General features: G+C 37.2%; 1 protein-coding gene across 3 annotated transcripts in view; it reads right to left on the reverse strand.

Moving 5' to 3' along the window:
- The window catches only part of dusp10 (dual specificity phosphatase 10), a 21,171-nt gene extending 6,870 nt beyond the window's left edge, over window positions 1-14,301 (reverse strand). For 2 of the 3 annotated variants that reach the window (XR_014630013.1, XM_084433185.1), the window contains exons 1-2: window positions 14,091-14,295; window positions 11,325-12,074 (exon numbers count right to left, since the gene is read on the reverse strand). Coding sequence is in view for 1 of the 3 variants with exons in the window: in XM_084433185.1 (XP_084289311.1) it covers window positions 11,325-12,039 (715 nt within the window). In the remaining 2 variants the exon portion in view is untranslated. Of the gene's footprint in view, window positions 1-11,324; window positions 12,075-14,090 lie in introns of all 3 variants that reach the window. The other variant, XR_014630014.1, reaches the window with a different exon arrangement.
- Between the last annotated feature and the right edge of the window lie 4,066 nt (window positions 14,302-18,367).

Raw genomic sequence — 18,367 nt, forward strand, 5'->3', positions numbered from 1 at the left:
CACACACACACACACACACACACACACACACACACACACACACACACACACACTTAAAAATTTGCATGCAATTTGCATTTCAGGTTGAATAAATTCCAGATCTTGTGACAGATCTGTCTTATTTGCATGAATGAATAATAGTATCTCCCGAGACCGTCAGTGCCTATCACATGTTATATTAGGTCATAAATTCACATTTAAGAAACATGGATAAAAATATGACAGAAATTGCGCATATATATATATATACACAGCATATTATATCAAGTATTATAAATTATTATTGTTATTATTATAAGTATATATCACATAATATAATATCTCTATTTCCATTTTATAATATAATCTCTATAATTTACATTCGAGCATTTAGCAGACACTTTTAAACAAAGCGATAATTATTTAAAACATTATTAATTTGAATTAAAATTATATAATTATAATTACATTATATACTTAATATTATATTAATTGTGATATTAAATATAAATTATAATATTGCTATACAACAAAAAATACAACATTATATATTATTATTAGACATTTCTGATAATAATTTGTATATAATAATTATGTCTTATTACAATCTAATTTCCATTTTATAATACTTAATAATGAGTTAAAAAATATGAATCATAATATTACTATATACTATAGAATACAACATTATATATCATTACATTAGGTATTATTTATTAGTATTATATAAGTATATAATATAACATAATATAATATCTCTATTTCCATTTTATAATATAAATGTCTATAATTTGCATTTTTATATCTTATTTTATGATTATAATCTCCATTTTCCAAGTTATGTTTATAAGCTTTCATACTGGCTGGAAAACCCTGAGCTCTCAGCAAACAACAGCTGTAACGCATGACAGAGAACAAACATCAGCAAACAAGCAAACACACTTCTAATAAATGTTTAACCTGTCATACTGGACATCTGCACTTCCTCCGCTAACGTACATCAGATGAATAAAGGGTGTGAAGTTATAGTCTGTTAAATTTCAGTTAGTCAAATGTGAAACCTGTCGCACCTGTTAACCTGCCTCTCATTCATCATCATCCTCCTCATCCTCATCATCTGATTATCACTACACTGAGACAGAAGGGGGTTCCTGCGGTGACACAATCTCTCATTAACCGCATGCAGGAAAGCACCTTCAACTCTTGTTCATTTTTAGAAACCCACTGATATCGTTTCTAAAAGAGCCAGACTGAAAAAGATCTCCCATCCAAGTTTATCTGAAAAGCACTTTCAAAACCTCTACAACGTCTGCCTGGCAAAGGAAGTTTGCAAGTGATATTCCTCAACAGGTCCTCAATAATGTCAATGTCAATGCCACTTTTATTTTATTAAACAACACATGTTGACCAATGCGCTTTACATCATCTCAGTAAAAAGACAGAATAATACAATAGTAAAAACAATTATTAAAAACTATCATCAGAAAGAACAATACGCCACGGCAAACTAATGTGTCTTAAGGTGTGTTTGAAAAACATGTACAGAGTCAGCATCCCTAACATGTAAGCTATTCCAATACTTAAACTTTATCATTAGCTATAATATAATGTAATACTTAAAGGACTTCACCACTGACAAAATGGGCTTTCCATTAAAAACTTGTCTGACTATACAGTGGAAAGGTGAAAATAAAATTAAATCTGCTACCTGACTTAAGAAAACAAGGGAAAAAAAAAGTTGTTGTCTTCCCTTTTACTATTTAGGTAAGAAAACTTCAACACCCATAATGCACTGGGCATGTTGCCGTCGACCAAGGCCACGCCCACCAGTCTGCTATGGATACGCTTGACCAGAGTCTAACACTGCCTTGCTTTAGTTGGAAATACCTCTTAGAAAACTAAGTTATAATGGTGTCGACTTGCATTGTTCGCAGTACGAGTAAACGTTTAGCGGGAGTGAGTTACTTTCGGTTTCAGTGGAGGATCCAGGGAGTTGTAGGCAGCGGGTAAAGCCTGCAAAGAATCTGAGGCCTTGTTCACACCTGGTGTTAAGATGCGTTTCAGTCGATCGGTTCGCAAGTAGACGAGGGAGACACATTCGGGTTTTATAATCTGTCTCTTTTGTCCACTTTCAATCACTTCTGTCCTGATTTCTTCGAGGGCAGGGGTCTATGGGCGAGTAAATGTATGGATTTTTTCAGATCTTTCGATCTAATGGAGGAAAAAAGGCTCGGGCAATTTACATATGAACAACATGACTGGAGACGGCAGAAAAACACACGGAGAGCATCAGCTTTAGTTTCTGCTCTGACAGCCTCAAGAGCAGCCGAACGCTGAGTGTGTGTGTTAGGGCGTTTTCACACCTGAGAGTCACACCAAGGTCAGAACCAAAGGTCATGTTTTGATACACTGTATAGACCTTATGCACCAGAGAAACGAGGGCGCCGCCATCATTAGAATACTGTCTTTTAACTTCCGTTTTTGCGGTCGCTCTGTATATTTATATGGCGCTGCTGTGTCCAGGAGTAATTAGCTTTTGAAGTGGATTTACTGAGTGTAAAGTTAACGAAAGTTATCATGAGGACTGTGATGTTTAAAGCAGATGACTTAACAAATGTCGGTCGATCGGGAAGATTTTAAAACGAGCCGTTCATTAATAAACACGAAAAATCGCTGTGAAAATACAGACCGGAAGACAAAAGACAACGAGCGTAGCGCTGAAAAGGGGCGGGGCTACAGAAGGTCTATATGTTCGGTTAGTTTTGGTTTGGTTTCACATTGCAATTATGCGAGCGCACTACAGAACTTTACATGATGTACTTGCGTCCTGTCGTCATAATCTATGTGGGCTGCATCTCGACATTGATTGGTTTGTAAACGGACGTGCGTCTGACGTCAGCGTGTTGTCAGTTCGGCGGGAAACTTTGACAGGAATGAACAGACGCATATCGTTGCCACTATACTGTTATTATTACGGCATTACTCCCTGCAGCACCGACTATACTCAAGGCTAGCTCACATTTGCCAAATGAACGTCCTTGCTGTGCGAACATTTTTTCGTCGCCAGCAGGACGCAGGACAAATGTGTGTGTGTGTGTGTGCGTGTGTGTGAATCAGCTGGAAGAAACGCTGTGGGCAGGACTGCACATAAATATTCTTCTTCAGTTGTTTAGGCTACGCGGGAACCACCGGATCTTCCTGTAAATGTTCTGAAAGTCCGAACCATACAGAAAATGCGTTCACGCGAGAAACGAACCAAACCTTTGTTCAGTTTGATCCGGACCGAGACTACCTCTTTTCGTCGGACCAAATTTGGTCTGTTTGCTCCGGATCGTGGTCTGGGGGAGGATTCACACCTGTAATTTTGATTCGGATCAAACTGAAAAGTCTGAAAATCCGGACCAAACAAGGTAGGTGTGAAAGGGCCCTTAGACACCAGGAATGGAGAGAGAACATTGTGTTTGGTAGTTTTTTCATCTTCAAACCAAACTTGGGTCTCCATCCGACAGAGTTTACATCCCGTCTGGCTAGAGCTCTTCCCGTAATGTTCACGCATTAGTGCAGTAAGAGTTTTTCTTTTGTGGCTGTTCGAACACATTCGATCACAAGAGCGTTTACACTATGAAAGCAATCCGGTCTAATGCGCTTTCGTCTACCTCTGGAAGTGGTTGAGAGAGGTTAAAACCTGTACTCAGCCGATCCACGAAAACGCATCTTTGCCGTTCTTGTCAGTTCTTCCTCATGCATGGAAATCTGTTGCCATAGAGATCCATTTTCACTATGATGCTGTTTAAAGAGTAATAAACATACCTTTACAATAACTGTTCTGTTAATAACCCTCTGTCGATCTGACTGTCTGTGGTCGGGGATTCGAGAGTTGAGTTTTCACAAAAGCCCCTGAGCTGTCAAAAGTTTTTTGCTGACAAGTAAATGTAAATTTCTCGGTCCGGTTAACACGGAGAACGAGTAAACATTGTTCATTTACATATACTGCCGACACTGTAACTATACAAAGCGGGCTGAAATTCTTCAAAGTTACAATTTAAAGGTGACCTATTATGCCCCTTTCTACAAGATGTAATATAAGGTGTCCCCAGAATGTTTCTGTGAAGTTTCAGCTCAAAATACCCCACAGATAATGTATTATATGATTATATAAATGTCCATTTTAGAGTGGAAGGAAAAACACGCTGTTTTTGTGCATGTCTCTTTAAATGCAAATTAGATGCTGCTCTGCCCCCTTTACAGAAGAGGGCGGAGCCTGTACAGCCCGTGCCTCGGATACTCTGCCAAAAACTAACACATCTGTATGGTTTTGATTATAATCTCCATAACGTTCACGCTCATGTGACATTGTAGTTCTTTATAATCATGAACGTTTATTATCTGCATGCGTTTTAAAGCCATATCAGTCTAAACTTCTGATAACTGGTTTTCTGAGCACACACACACACAGAAAGCTGGATGTCAGACGGCGCTTCCCGTGAGTATTAGTTCTCTTTCACCTCTTATTCCACTTACACTGTCAAATACACACAAAGTTCACATAAACACAGCCGGTTATATCTGTGAACGTAAACAGCAGGGAAAGAAATCGCATGCGTATATTAGATGTGTATTAAAGCAGCATAATATAATATAATATACAGTCCCTACTGTCATACATGCTGTTAAAATGAATCAAACAACAAAAGAAAAACAGAAAATAATTTAAGCTGTTAAATGCTCTGGCAAGGAGATAAACATGGCAGACGGTGTACAGCTCACTGAGGGGCGGGGTTTACGCTAATAGGGCGGAGTCTGTCAGCAGTCGTGGGCGGGGCCTGTGCAATGTGACGTGACACACTTATGATTTCTGGGGCAAATAACAAACGGTGGAAGGGATTTTGGCACAAAATGGTGGTTTTGTTCACACACTGCACACATGTTCAATATGAATTTTACATAATAGGTTTCCTTTAAGATGAGGGCTTTGTTCAAATGATTATCCTCAATGAGCAATAGTTATTAGAGCATGAAGCCACAGCACGCTCCACTAGAAAACACACACACACACACTGCCAAATGTCTGCATGGATACAGCATTGCATTACACAAGCAACATTTGGTTGCTCAGATGTTCTGAAAGTCTGTCATTCACAAACTGGCAAACGCCACATGATGTGTTGAATGATTACAAACAGCAAAGTCGCGTTACACTGAGATCTTTTCTCTGTTTTTAAACCCTTCTGAAAGTTCAAGACCTAAAATGAAAATTCCCAAGATCCTCTTGATTGATGGAGGAATGATTAAATCCGTGGCGTTTCAGTCTCTCACACACACCGCTGTTATCTTCAAGCGTCCTGCAAGAGCCGTGATTTCCTCGATAACACGCACACAGCGAACGAGAATGAAAGAGGCGATTAGCATCGCATGTAACCTTCCCAGAGAGAGCAATCCCAGAATGCAGTGCGAGAAGCTCAGTGAAGCAATTCATTCGAGACTAATTCAGTGCTTACATGTGAAAAGTATGCTGTCACAAACTAATTTACAGAATTATTCATATAAAATAATTAATAATTTAATGTGTAATTAAATTAGGCATAATTACATCATACAATTTATAAAATATAATCTTATTTATAATTAATTATAACATTATTAATTATGATATAATATATTACTATACTACAATATTATATATAATTAAATTAGGTATTATAATAATAGCTTATTATTAATTAGATTAATATTCATTATAATTCATTATAATATTACTAAATAATAATATAAAATACAGCATTATATATAATTAAATTAGGTATTATAAACTATAATGAGTAGGATTACATCTTAGAATTGTATAATATAACAATGTTAATTTCCATTTTATAATATATATAATATTAATTAATTATACTATAATACTACTATTATAATATAACTTCTTAATTATATTAAATTACTATATATACACTACTATATAATATAAAATACACAAACACACATATTTATATAATAAATATAAAATAAGGTATTATAATAATATCTTATAATTGTATTATATAATCTCCATAATTAATTATAACATTATTAATGATCATATTACTATATAATATAAAATACAACATTATACACTCACCTAAAGGATTATTAGGAACACCTGTTCAATTTCTCATTAATGCAATTATCTAATCAACCAATCACATGGCAGTTGCTTCAATGCATTTAGGGGTGTGGTCCTGGTCAAGACAATCTCCTGAACTCCAAACTGAATGTCAGAATGGGAAAGAAAGGTGATTTAAGCAATTTTGAGCGTGGCATGGTTGTTGGTGCCAGACGGGCCGGTCTGAGTATTTCACAATCTGCTCAGTTACTGGGATTTTCACGCACAACCATTTCTAGGGTTTACAAAGAATGGTGTGAAAAGGGAAAAACATCCAGTATGCGGCAGTCCTGTGGGCGAAAATGCCTTGTTGATGCTAGAGGTCAGAGGAGAATGAGCCGACTGATTCAAGCTGATAGAAGAGCAACTTTGACTGAAATAACCACTCGTTACAACCGAGGTATGCAGCAAAGCATTTGTGAAGCCACAACACGCACAACCTTGAGGCGGATGGGCTACAACAGCAGAAGACCCCACCGGGTACCACTCATCTCCACTACAAATAGGAAAAAGAGGCTACAATTTGCACGAGCTCACCAAAATTGGACAGTTGAAGACTGGAAAAATGTTGCCTGGTCTGATGAGTCTCGATTTCTGTTGAGACATTCAGATGGTAAAGTCAGAACTTGGCGTAAACAGAATGAGAACATGGATCCATCATGCCTTGTTACCACTGTTGCAGGCTGGTGGTGGTGGTGTAATGGTGTGGGGGATGTTTTCTTGGCACACTTTAGGCCCCTTAGTGCCAATTGGGCATCGTTTAAATGCCACAGCCTACCTGAGCATTGTTTCCGACCATGTCCATCCCTTTATGACCACCATGTACCCATCCTCTGATGGCTACTTCCAGCAGGATAATGCACCATGTCACAAAGCTCGAATCATTTCAAATTGGTTTCTTGAACATGACAATGAGTTCACTGTACTAAAATGGCCCCCACAGTCACCAGATCTCAACCCAATAGAGCATCTTTGGGATGTGGTGGAACGGGAGCTTCGTGCCCTGGATGTGCATCCCACAAATCTCCATCAACTGCAAGATGCTATCCTATCAATATGGGCCAACATTTCTAAAGAATGCTTTCAGCACCTTGTTGAATCAATGCCACGTAGAATTAAGGCAGTTCTGAAGGCGAAAGGGGGTCAAACACAGTATTAGTATGGTGTTCCTAATAATCCTTTAGGTGAGTGTATATTACTAAATTAGGTATTATAAATTAAAATGCATAACATAAAATAACAAACATGACATAACATGACATAAAACAACAAACATAACATAATTAATAACAAACATGATATGACATGACAACATACATCACAACGCAACATGACATAACATGACATAACATAACATAACATAACATAACATAACATAACATAACATAACATAACATAACATAACATAACATAACATAACATAACATAACAGTTTGCATTTGGCAGACCCTTTTATCCAAAGCCACTTACACTGCATTTTAGGTCATTTTGTTAGAGAATTAGAGCACTGTGTCAGTAGCTTAGCTTAGCGCTACGTCTTTAGTTGAAGCCTATGAAGAACGTTCCAAATAAGTCACTTTCAAGATTCAATTTCAGGCTGTTGCCTTAGAAGTCGACAGAGTCCTAGCTCTCTAGAGTCCTAATGTCTGCACACACACACGCTGGCACATCGGCTCCGCTCCGAAACCTGTGATCTGCCCATAGCAGCTGGGATAGAGCCTTTTTAGAACACTACATATGCAATTAAAATGTTGGTTTATTTGTAAAAAATAAGGATACAAACTGAATGAAAGCAAATATTTCTGTGTGACCTTTCTATGGACTCATCTATCATCATAAGGCTAATCTACCATTAATAAGGTGTTTAATTCTGGTTGAAGCACTCTTGTCCATATTTGCCGCATGTTTATTATGCTATGTTATGCTTTACTGCTTTGTATTTTTATCCTTGTGTTATTGGTCAACTCTGGTAATAGTGAATAGTGCTATATAAATAAAATTGCCATTGCCATCTTGGATTTCGTCGCGGATTGCCTTCTGGGATCATCTTATATGCAACAACAGATATGCACAATTTGGCCAAAACACAGTAACTTATAAAAGCCCTAATGTTGCTCCCTACCTTAATATACCTTAAAATAATGTATTTATGATTCTCTCTCTGCGGACAGCACTGGGTTTAGGAGCAGATCTATGAGGTTTTCAACAAGACGTCAGAAGACAGACACGCTCTGCCACCGTCCCTTGACTCTCCACACCAGCCAAACATGGAGAAACACGGCAACAGACTGAAGCGCTGCTAACAGAGATCACAGGAGCACATGGCCCTCGCAGCGAGAGATCAGGGACATGCAAATACTCGACACACAAGAGTAGAAGTAACCGATCTACTGTACTGTCTGGCTTCTGTGTTGATGCAGAACACATGGTTGATGTATAGCAAACCATTTAGCGTTCTACATCAGCCTTATTAACGCAACAAGATGAATCAAATAGCAATAGCAACTTTATTTTTATTTATTACATGGCTTGGTTGAATTCTAATGTAGAATGCGGTGTGTTATTTCTTGATAACAATCCGCTGCGAAGTATAACACACCGTTGCCATGAAAAACAGAGCGTTGCTATGGACGCAGGATTCTAACCGTAGAGACGTAACGGACTATTTTCTTTAGCGGAAGCAATACAATCGTTTAAAATCAATAAACTCCTTTTTAAATCAATATTTTGTGTCAAATTATTGATTTATTTGGTAGGTAGCCATGTAATAAGCGGGATAATGTAGAGCGAGGCGGTTGTTATAGCGAATATTATTCCTTACATAGCACAATTAAAACAACACAAGTTGACCAGTGTGCTTTACAATGTCACAGAAAAAAGAAGAGAGAAAAAAAAGCATCACTTTGAGGATCATGTGACACTGAAGACTGGAGTAAGGACGCATATTATACAATTAAGCAAAAGGCACAATGTCATTTAAAGGTCTCGTCTGCTCACCAAGGCTGCATTTATTAGATCAAAAATACAGTAAAAATTGTGAAATATTATTAAAATTTAAAATAACCATTTTTTATGTGAATATATGTTAAACTGTAATTTATATCCTGTGATCAAAGCTGAATTTTCAGCATCATTACTCCAGTCTTCAGTGTCACATGATCCTTCAGAAATCATTCTAATATGATGATTTGATGCTCAAGAAGCATTTATGATTATTATCAATGTTAAAAACAGCCTCGTGTTTTTGTGGAAACTGTGATACATTTATTCCAGGGTTCTTTGATGAGTAGAAAGTTCAAAAGAACAGCATTTATGTAACTTTTGTAATATCATAAACGTCTTACTGTTACTTTTGATGCATTCTTGCTGAAGTATCTCTCTCTCTATCTCTCTTTATCTATCTACATCTATATATAAATATCCCCAAACGTTTGAATGGTAGTGTAGGAGACAAACAGTCAAGGCTAAACGGTGGCAAACACGCAACAAGAAAACCCGAGATTACGCTAAAAAATTTATAATGTAAAAATCCCGTTTGATTATTCAAAAGCGTTGCTTAAAAAAATTCCAAGCAGAGGCATGTCTGACAGGGTGCCATCATCTCTGAGAGCACAGATTGATGTTTGAAGAGTAGATCATATGCCAGTGAAACAAAAAGTAGGCGTTAAATAACGAGTCATTCTAGAAGTGAAGATGTTCAGCTAGTTCTGGTTCTGCAAGACTCAAATGACTGTCTGTGAAAGTAAAAGGGCTCCACAAACGCAGGGCTTGGATTCAACAAAACAATTCTTAAGAACAGAATTCCTCTTTACTGCTATTTTTTAACTTACGAGAATAGTACAAAATGTTCTAATATATAGACAAAACTTAAGAACAATTTGAATTCCTGAAAGTAATTTACTTTAAAAACATCGTAAGTCACATCTTAAAGTTAGGATATCCTCCATTGTCTTCAGTTTTCTTCTTTAAAAAAAAAAAGAAAAAAAAAAGATGTACTTATTATGTAAACCTTTAAATATTTGAGAACAACTTTTTCATTGTCAAGAACTACACTTAGGTTCTTTACTTTGGCATCGTAGGTTTCATGAAGAATATTTTACATCCATGGAATCTTTCCATTCCACAAAAGGTTCTTTAGAGTGAAAAAAGATTCTTAAGATTATTAAAATGTTCTTTTAAGAACTGCTCGGGAAACCAAAAATGGTTCTTTAATGGCATCGCCTTAATTTTTTAAGGTTCTTAAAATTCTCATTCTTATCCTAACCTTCTTTCTTAAAGGGGTAGTTCACCCAAAAATGAGTTGTTCCAAACCTGTGAGTTTCTTTCTTCTATTTTGATATGTTCTATTTCTATTATTTTTTGTATTTCTACGATGGAGATCAATGGGGTCCAACAACTCTTTAGTTCTTGGTTCTTCAAAATATCTTCCTGTGTGCAGAAAGAAGAAACTCATACAGGTTTGTGGGTGAGCAAATAATGACAGAATTAACATTTTTAGGTGAACTATCTCTTTAATAAGACTTTCAGATGTTGGAAGAAATAGCATTCGAATGATCGAATGACACTCTCAACAACAGCAACTTACCTTTAAAGGGACAGTTCACTCAAAAATTAAAATTCTGTCAGTAAAACATTGTACGCAAAAAACGCCAAAAATAACGACTTTATTCAACTCTTCATTTTCTTCTGTGTTTCTCTGAGTGAGTTCACGTAGTGTAACAGCGCAGCGCTTCACTGTTGGCCGACACTGGTCATGTGTGTGATGCTGGCCAATAGTGAGCCTACGTTCTGAAGTACAACCCTGAAGTGCTACGCTTCTGGCTTAAAGTCGTTATTTTTGGGTGTTTTTGCGCACAAAAAGTATTCTCGTCGCTTGATAAACTTAAGGTTGAGCCACTGTAGTTACTTGGACTTTTTTAACGATGTCTTTACTAACTTTTCTGGGCCAGCAAGTTTCAATTACCTAGAAGCCTATGGAGGAGTGAGACAGCTCTCAGATTTCATCATAAATATCTTAATTTGTGTTCCGAAGATGAACGAAAGTCTTACGGGGTTGGAGCAACATGAGGGAGAGTAATTACTGACAGAATTCTCATTTTTAGGTGAACTGTCCCTTTAAGAAGATTTTCAGATGTCGTAAGAAAAAGCATTCGAATGATCGAAATGTTCCTCAACACTCTCAACAACATCAGCAACTAACCTTTAAGCACGACGGGGTCCTTGCCTTCCCTCCTCAGCGACTCCAGAACCACATGCAGGGCCTGCGAGGGCGTCAACCGCCCCGGATCCACCGTGCTTTCATCGTACACCACCAACTCTTTCGAAAAAATCCCTTTGAAGGAGTCCTTGCTGTGTCGGCAGGAGATGAGATCCAGCACCGTGATCTTTCCCTGCTGGAGCCGTCGACGACTGATCTTATCCGAGCAGTTGATGTGCACGGCGCCTCGGATGTGGCTCTTGTTGAACTCCGTGAACGGTCGGCAGTCGATGATGACGGGAACCGGGCCGATCGGGTGTCCCAGCGGGCACTGCGTGAGCTTCTTAGCGAGTTCGTTAGGGTGGATGACCCGCATGCCTCCCCTAATCAAGCTTGAGGTGAGACTCGGCGCACTCCCGTGTCCCACCGGCACGTGAACGCCATATCCGACGCCAGAGTTTAAGTTAGGACTGCTGGCGCTGACCCGAACGTCTTTCTCGTAGGTGGTCACGGTGCAACAGCTGGCACTGCTGCATCCACACGTCAGCGAGCGCGTGGAGCCGCTGGACGAGGGCATATACGAAAGCTTGGTGTCCTGGATCTTCACCTCGATGGCTTCTTCCAGGGAGCTGGTGTCCCGGCGCAGTCCGAGGTCCTGAGGGCGTAAAGGCCTTGGCAGCGCCACCACAATCCTGTCTTCTAGAGGAGACGGAGGCATGGAGAGACCACGGAGAACTCAGACGACCAGACGATCTGAGGAACACAACACAGATCAGATGCATCGTCGTGGGACGGACAGTCTGGACTAGGGGGGGTTTGAAACTTACTTTTTCACTCACAGGCCAATTTGGCTACTACATTTTTAAGTTACCGGCCACTTCAGAACTTCTACTAGCCCAAAATAAGAAAGAAAAAGAAAAAAAGAAGATGAAATAACCCAGATTAACTACGTCACATCTTATATGTGTGTACATATATGTGTGTGTATATGTATGTTTGTGTGTATATATATATATATATATATATATAGAGAGAGAGAGAGAGAGAGAGAGTCTTTATATATGTAAAATATATAAAATTTGGATTTCATTTTGTATTTATTTCATATTTAAACAAAATTCTGTCATCCATCTCCTCCCTTCCTCTTTCATCCTCATCACCAAAATTGTATTTTAGGTGGACAGATCAATACAGGACAAAGAACATATAAAAAAAAGAAAAGAAAAAGAAATAAGAAAAAAAGTAGGATGTAGGAAAATAACAGTCTTTTCTGTAAATCAAATGCTTTTTAATCTTCGCTACTGCTTCAATGCAAATGAACAAGCGCGCCGTTATTGTTTACATAGTGACGGGCATGTTCAAGTAAGCCAGATATTACAATTTATTTACATATTACATATTACATGAACTTCCCCAGCAAAGTGAGTGAACATAAGTAACCCGGCGGGTGTTAGTTTCAAACCCTGGGTGTAACGATACACTCATATCACGATTCGATATTATTGCGATATTGCGACTCCGACAGACATATGATAAAAAGTTAACAAAAAATGTACTGTTGATTAAAATGATAAATTTGGTATTAATGAATGGTGTAAATGAATAGGCTTGCGGCGCCGATAGCCTCGTGGTCAGCGCCGATATATGTCTTTGGCGACCAGAGTTCGATTCCCAGCTCGAGGTCCTTTGCCGATCCCGTTCCCCTCGCTTTCCTGTCAAAAATCTCTACTGTCCTATACAATTAAGGCACAAAACATAACTACAAAAAATGTAAAAATGCTGGAAACCCAAAGCACAGGACACACGTGACACCAGAATAAAAACATTCATGATTCTGAAGCTGAAAATACATAATTATTTTAGACGAATGCTTGCACTCTTTCACTGACGATATATTTAAAATAATGTCGGCCACTTTTTACTGGTAACAGACATTTGGCATTATCAGGACCCACAAATATCCCCCCATTGCATTATTATACATTATATTCAACATTATATATAGTAGTTTAATGCAGTACTGACACTAAATCTCTAAAAACTTGAATTTTTCCCTCACACAGATTTTATTTTATTTTGGGTGAATTATCCACGATATATATTGTAGTATTTTTGTATTGCGATATATTGTTACACCCCTATAGTCTGTCCTCATCAGGCCCGCCTGAACCTGCACTGATTTATAGGGGAAACCTACAGAACGGCTGTCCAGAGTTTTACACTTAAATGACCTGAAACACTGGCAGGAGACGTGCAGAACTTCTGAGAATGAAGTATTGCACTGAAATCTACATGTTCTGAATCTGGATCCTCAAAAGTGCACGAGACTCTCAATGTACAAGACCGAATAGCTGACCCCATTAAATTCAAAAGAGCACACACACACAGCCCATTCCCAAACACAGCATGTGGACGTGCTGGGAATAAAATATGAAAAGCTTCTGCATCTATGGCTAGACATCATCATTATTTCATGCGGTGACAATGCATGCAATTTGCAGATCATTTTCTTTGCACAGCACAGAAGCTGTCAAGACATCACAACTACAGCCTCACACATGACTGATATGATGATAACACTGAGTAATGCACGGAAATTAAGTTTGATTTCAGGGGAAACTGGCATTTTATAAGCATCTCTGTCAAATATGAGGTTTCCTACAGTTAAAAGCACATCATATACGTCTATATTATGGGTGGGACTGTGTGTACTCTTATGCTCAGCAATTCAGACAACTCTTCATAGTTAAATATGAGCATTAGACTTACATTTAGCGCGTTTCTCAGCTATGTCTTGTTTCTTCCGATGTGTTTGGTGAGTTATCGATCAGTCTGAGCCGTCCAGCCGGTACCGGCGCTAAAGACCCGCAACATTTTCCTCCCGTCCTGCTTTGCTCTCTCCTCACTGATGTAGCTGGAGTTTGTAGCGGGTCCGCACTAGTATCACTTCAGACTGACACGATGCTGAACCAATGAAGCCCCGCACTGACGATAGTCATGCGCTGATGGCCCAGAAAGAGGAGGAGCGCGAGCGGCGCGAGCGGCGCGTGCGGAAGCGCAGGGTGATGTCATTGACAGCCAATCAGGAGACAGTTCGGTGAAGCCGGTTTAAAGAGACGAGAATGAGTGAGAATGCACTGAAATAATGATCATACAGTGTTTAAAAATAAATTAATCAAATAATTAGATACATTTTGTAGGGTTCAATACCTAAAGGTGAAAATTAAAATAGTCATTAAAAATAAAAAACAAAAAGAGAGAAACATAAAAAAGACAAATGCTAAAACATATAATGTTGTGGGGTCCTTTCTATGTCAACACCTTTAAAAGCAAAACTTAAAAGAGTCATTAAAAATGAAATACAAACAGAAAGAGAATTCACTGTATAATTTAGCCAATCAGAAGGCAGTTTGGTCAAACTGATCTTAAAGAGAGGAGACACATGTGGGAATAAAAATGTAATAAAACTGTAATAAAAATACAGAGTTTGAAAATTTAAATTAAAATATTAAAATATATCAGTGTAAGGTTCTTCCTTATGTTAACAGTTTAAAGACAAAAATGGTAGTTAAAAATAAAATACAAACGAAGAGAATTTACTGTATAATTTAGCCAATCAGAAAACAGTTTGGTCAAACTGGTTTTAAAGAGACAGGAGGCAAATGTGAATGCACTAAATAACCGTTTAAATAAATCAAATAATTAAATAAAATCAAATACTTATACAAATTTTATAGGGGTCTTCCTATGTCAACACCTAAAGGCGAAAATTTAAAAAGTAATTAAATAAAATACAAAAAGAAAGAGAATTTACTGTATAATTTAGTTTGACAGTTTGGTGAAACTGGTTTTAAAGAGACAGGATGCAAGTGTGAATGCACTGGACTGAATTAATGATAACGTGTTTAAAAAAAATATATTATTATATAAATGTTGTAGGGTTTTTCCTACGTCAACACCTAAAGACGAAAATTAAAATAGTAATTAAAATAAAATACAAAAAGAGAGAGAATTTACTGTATAATTTAGCCAATCAGAAAACAGTTTGGTCAAACTGGTCTTAAAGAGACACAAGTGTGAATGCACTGTAATAAATAAATAAAAAGTAAAAAAATTAAAAAATAATTAAAAGAAAATACAATAAAATATATCAGTGTTGTAGGGTCCTTCCTTATGTCAACACTTTAAAGGCAAAAATAGTCTATATAAAAATACAAATAGTCATAAATTAACATGTAAATGACTGATTCTTTTCATAACTTTCATAAATTTTTGCAAGATTACATTATATAACACTTAGATGATGTTAATGCATCCATTTATTATGAAACTTTGATTCAAAGTTCCAAGTATTTCCAATTCATATTTAATAGCAAATAACCTTCAATAACATGAAATGACTTATGAGTGAAAGTTATCATGTAGTGTTAAAGGTTCTTGTGAGTTCGTATGGATCTACAGTGCAAAATAACACTGATAAGTGGACCGAGTTTGGCTCTGATTCACTCGTGTTGACTAGAGTCCCATTTAAAGCCCATGACTGCTGTTCACAGTGTAGTTTATAGCAGTCGTCAGGCCTTGCAGGCGACAGTCGCTTATCTCAGAGTCCCAAATGTTATAACATATCTTCATGGTCTAAATTACATCTGTGACTAATGAGATATAGTGTTATCTTTATATTAATGATCTTACAAGCAGTGCTTTAAAGGTGAGGGCTATCCTCGAATGCAGTCTAGAGTCATTTTCACCAAACAGGATCTTATTTTAAACGTCTGAATCTATTCTTTGCACTAGAAAGAATGAGGTATATATTAGAATTTGCCATTAAAATGGGTTAATGTGTCTTAACTTTATAAGCTCACCTCTCCTAAAAAAGCTGGTCTTGTTTTATTGCCCCGGTACGAGCATAAAATTATATTTAGATGTGTGTATGTGAGTATCAGTCAGTGGAAAAACTGGCGTCATGCGGTGTGATATTTAGAGCCCTGAAGAAGAGGAAACGAACAACCACTTCCTCTTTTGCAGAGGTGTTTTGCTCAGTCCCTTTTCACAGTCTCGTTTCTCTTCATGATTCTCATTAGACTCTCGTCACTGTAGTACAGTCATTTGTATTTGACAATCAGCATCGTTTAAAGGCAGTACAACAAATACTGTCACGATGAATTCATTACAACAATGCCCAAAAAACTTTACTCACTACTGTAATTAAAAATCACATTTAAATGTGTGTGAAGTGTCAATAACTAATTCAGTAATTACAATTTTTAAGATGTTTCTAAAATTAAGTCTCTCATGCTCCCCAAAGGCAGCATTTGTTTAATCAAAAATACAGTAAAAACTGTAATATTGTGAAATCTATTAAAATTAAATAAAAAAAAAATACATTACTATTTTACATTATTTTGTACTATCAATAGATCTGCATTATTGCAATACATTAATATTTAACTAGACCTGTAGTCATCATTAAGACTAATGAGAATTCCCCAAACTAAAATGTCTGGTCACATTACAGTAATGTGATTTTTGCATGAAAACTATGGCATTTAAAATAATAATTGTTCTAAAAATATGCTCCTTTTTCTTTATGCTAAATATAATTATATATATTTAAATATATCCAGCGGAGTGCATTCAAATGGTTTAATGCAGAGCTATCCCTCTCTTATAACATGATCATTTACCAGCAGTGACAACCTAAAGCTTTTATTGATGTTTGCAGTGCAATATTTGATTCAGACAGAGATAAAGTAGCCTAGTGTGTAAGATTACATTTATTTGAATGAAAGAATTATTGCATTTATTTGAATTCGTTATCGAGAGATGAGAGAAGCATGTGTGAATTACCTGCATCTGTTCAGCGCCTCTCTCTATTAACAATAAAGCTCTACGTTTACTTACTTCAAAACCAGCGATGTTCCTGCTGAGGAATATGATGTAGTGATTCAGTAGCAAAGCTATTTTAATGATAAAAGTTGTTTGTGTGTGCGTCAATCAATAGCTATGTTTCCATCCAAAGTTGCGAAATTAACACGTGCAAAATCGGAATATCGCATAAAACATTTACGAATAAAGCAGCGTTTCCATCCAGTGACCCGAAGAGAACAAAATATTCACTTCCTGATAAACTGGTGCTAAATATCACTAAGAAAAGTAGGAGAAGCCACTATATATAAATGACTTGCGACTCAGAGCATGCAGACCAAACGCAATAAACTTTGTCTATCTTGCTTTCGGAGGCGGAGTTTGCAAAACAGCATTTCAGTTCTGTGCAACGAGATCGACCCGCTCGTTAGTCCCGTTATGAAGTCTCAAAGTCACATCATTGTTTTTAACGCGCCTTGAGGAATTTGTTGTGTAAATGTGTTTCCATCATAGTATATGCGCATGTTTTCTTATCGGATTAAAAATGAATCTGACTCAAACGATGCGCATTTTTAGATTTTTAAAATAGGTGGATGGAAACATAGCTATGAAATTAGCTAATGAAAACAGCACGAGTGACGTATGCATGCGCGCGATAGCACATTAATATAGAACGGTAATTAAACTGACTTGGAACTACTTGTGCATTTACGGTTTTATTGAACACCTTCCAGCCAATCAGAATCGAGTATACAGACAGACCATGTTTTATAAATATATATATATGTGTGTGTGTGTGTGTGTGTGTGTGTGTGTGTGTATCCATCCATCCATCCATCCATATATACAATTTTTGTGGGACAAAATACGACCTGGATTCAAATTATGCAAAATGCTCCTGATGGACATGCAAGAATGACTTAAAATTCTGACTGAAAAGTTTCTGAGGTTACATTGAAAAACAACAGGAATGAGACATAAATCCTCCACATAATTCAGTATTTCAGCATCATTCACTTGCATGACTCAGTTCTGTGAGAGTTCGTCTGCTTGAACAAAGCATTAACATCTTGCTCAGCATAAGTGTTCAGATGGTCACGATGAGCAACGCACGAAACCTTCTGCACATGACGAGATGCTCATCGTTTCAAACACAAACCATGGAATTATTACATCCATCT

This window comes from Rutilus rutilus, assembly GCF_951802725.1.
Source record: "Rutilus rutilus genome assembly, chromosome: 15".
Lineage (NCBI taxonomy): Eukaryota > Metazoa > Chordata > Actinopteri > Cypriniformes > Leuciscidae > Rutilus > Rutilus rutilus.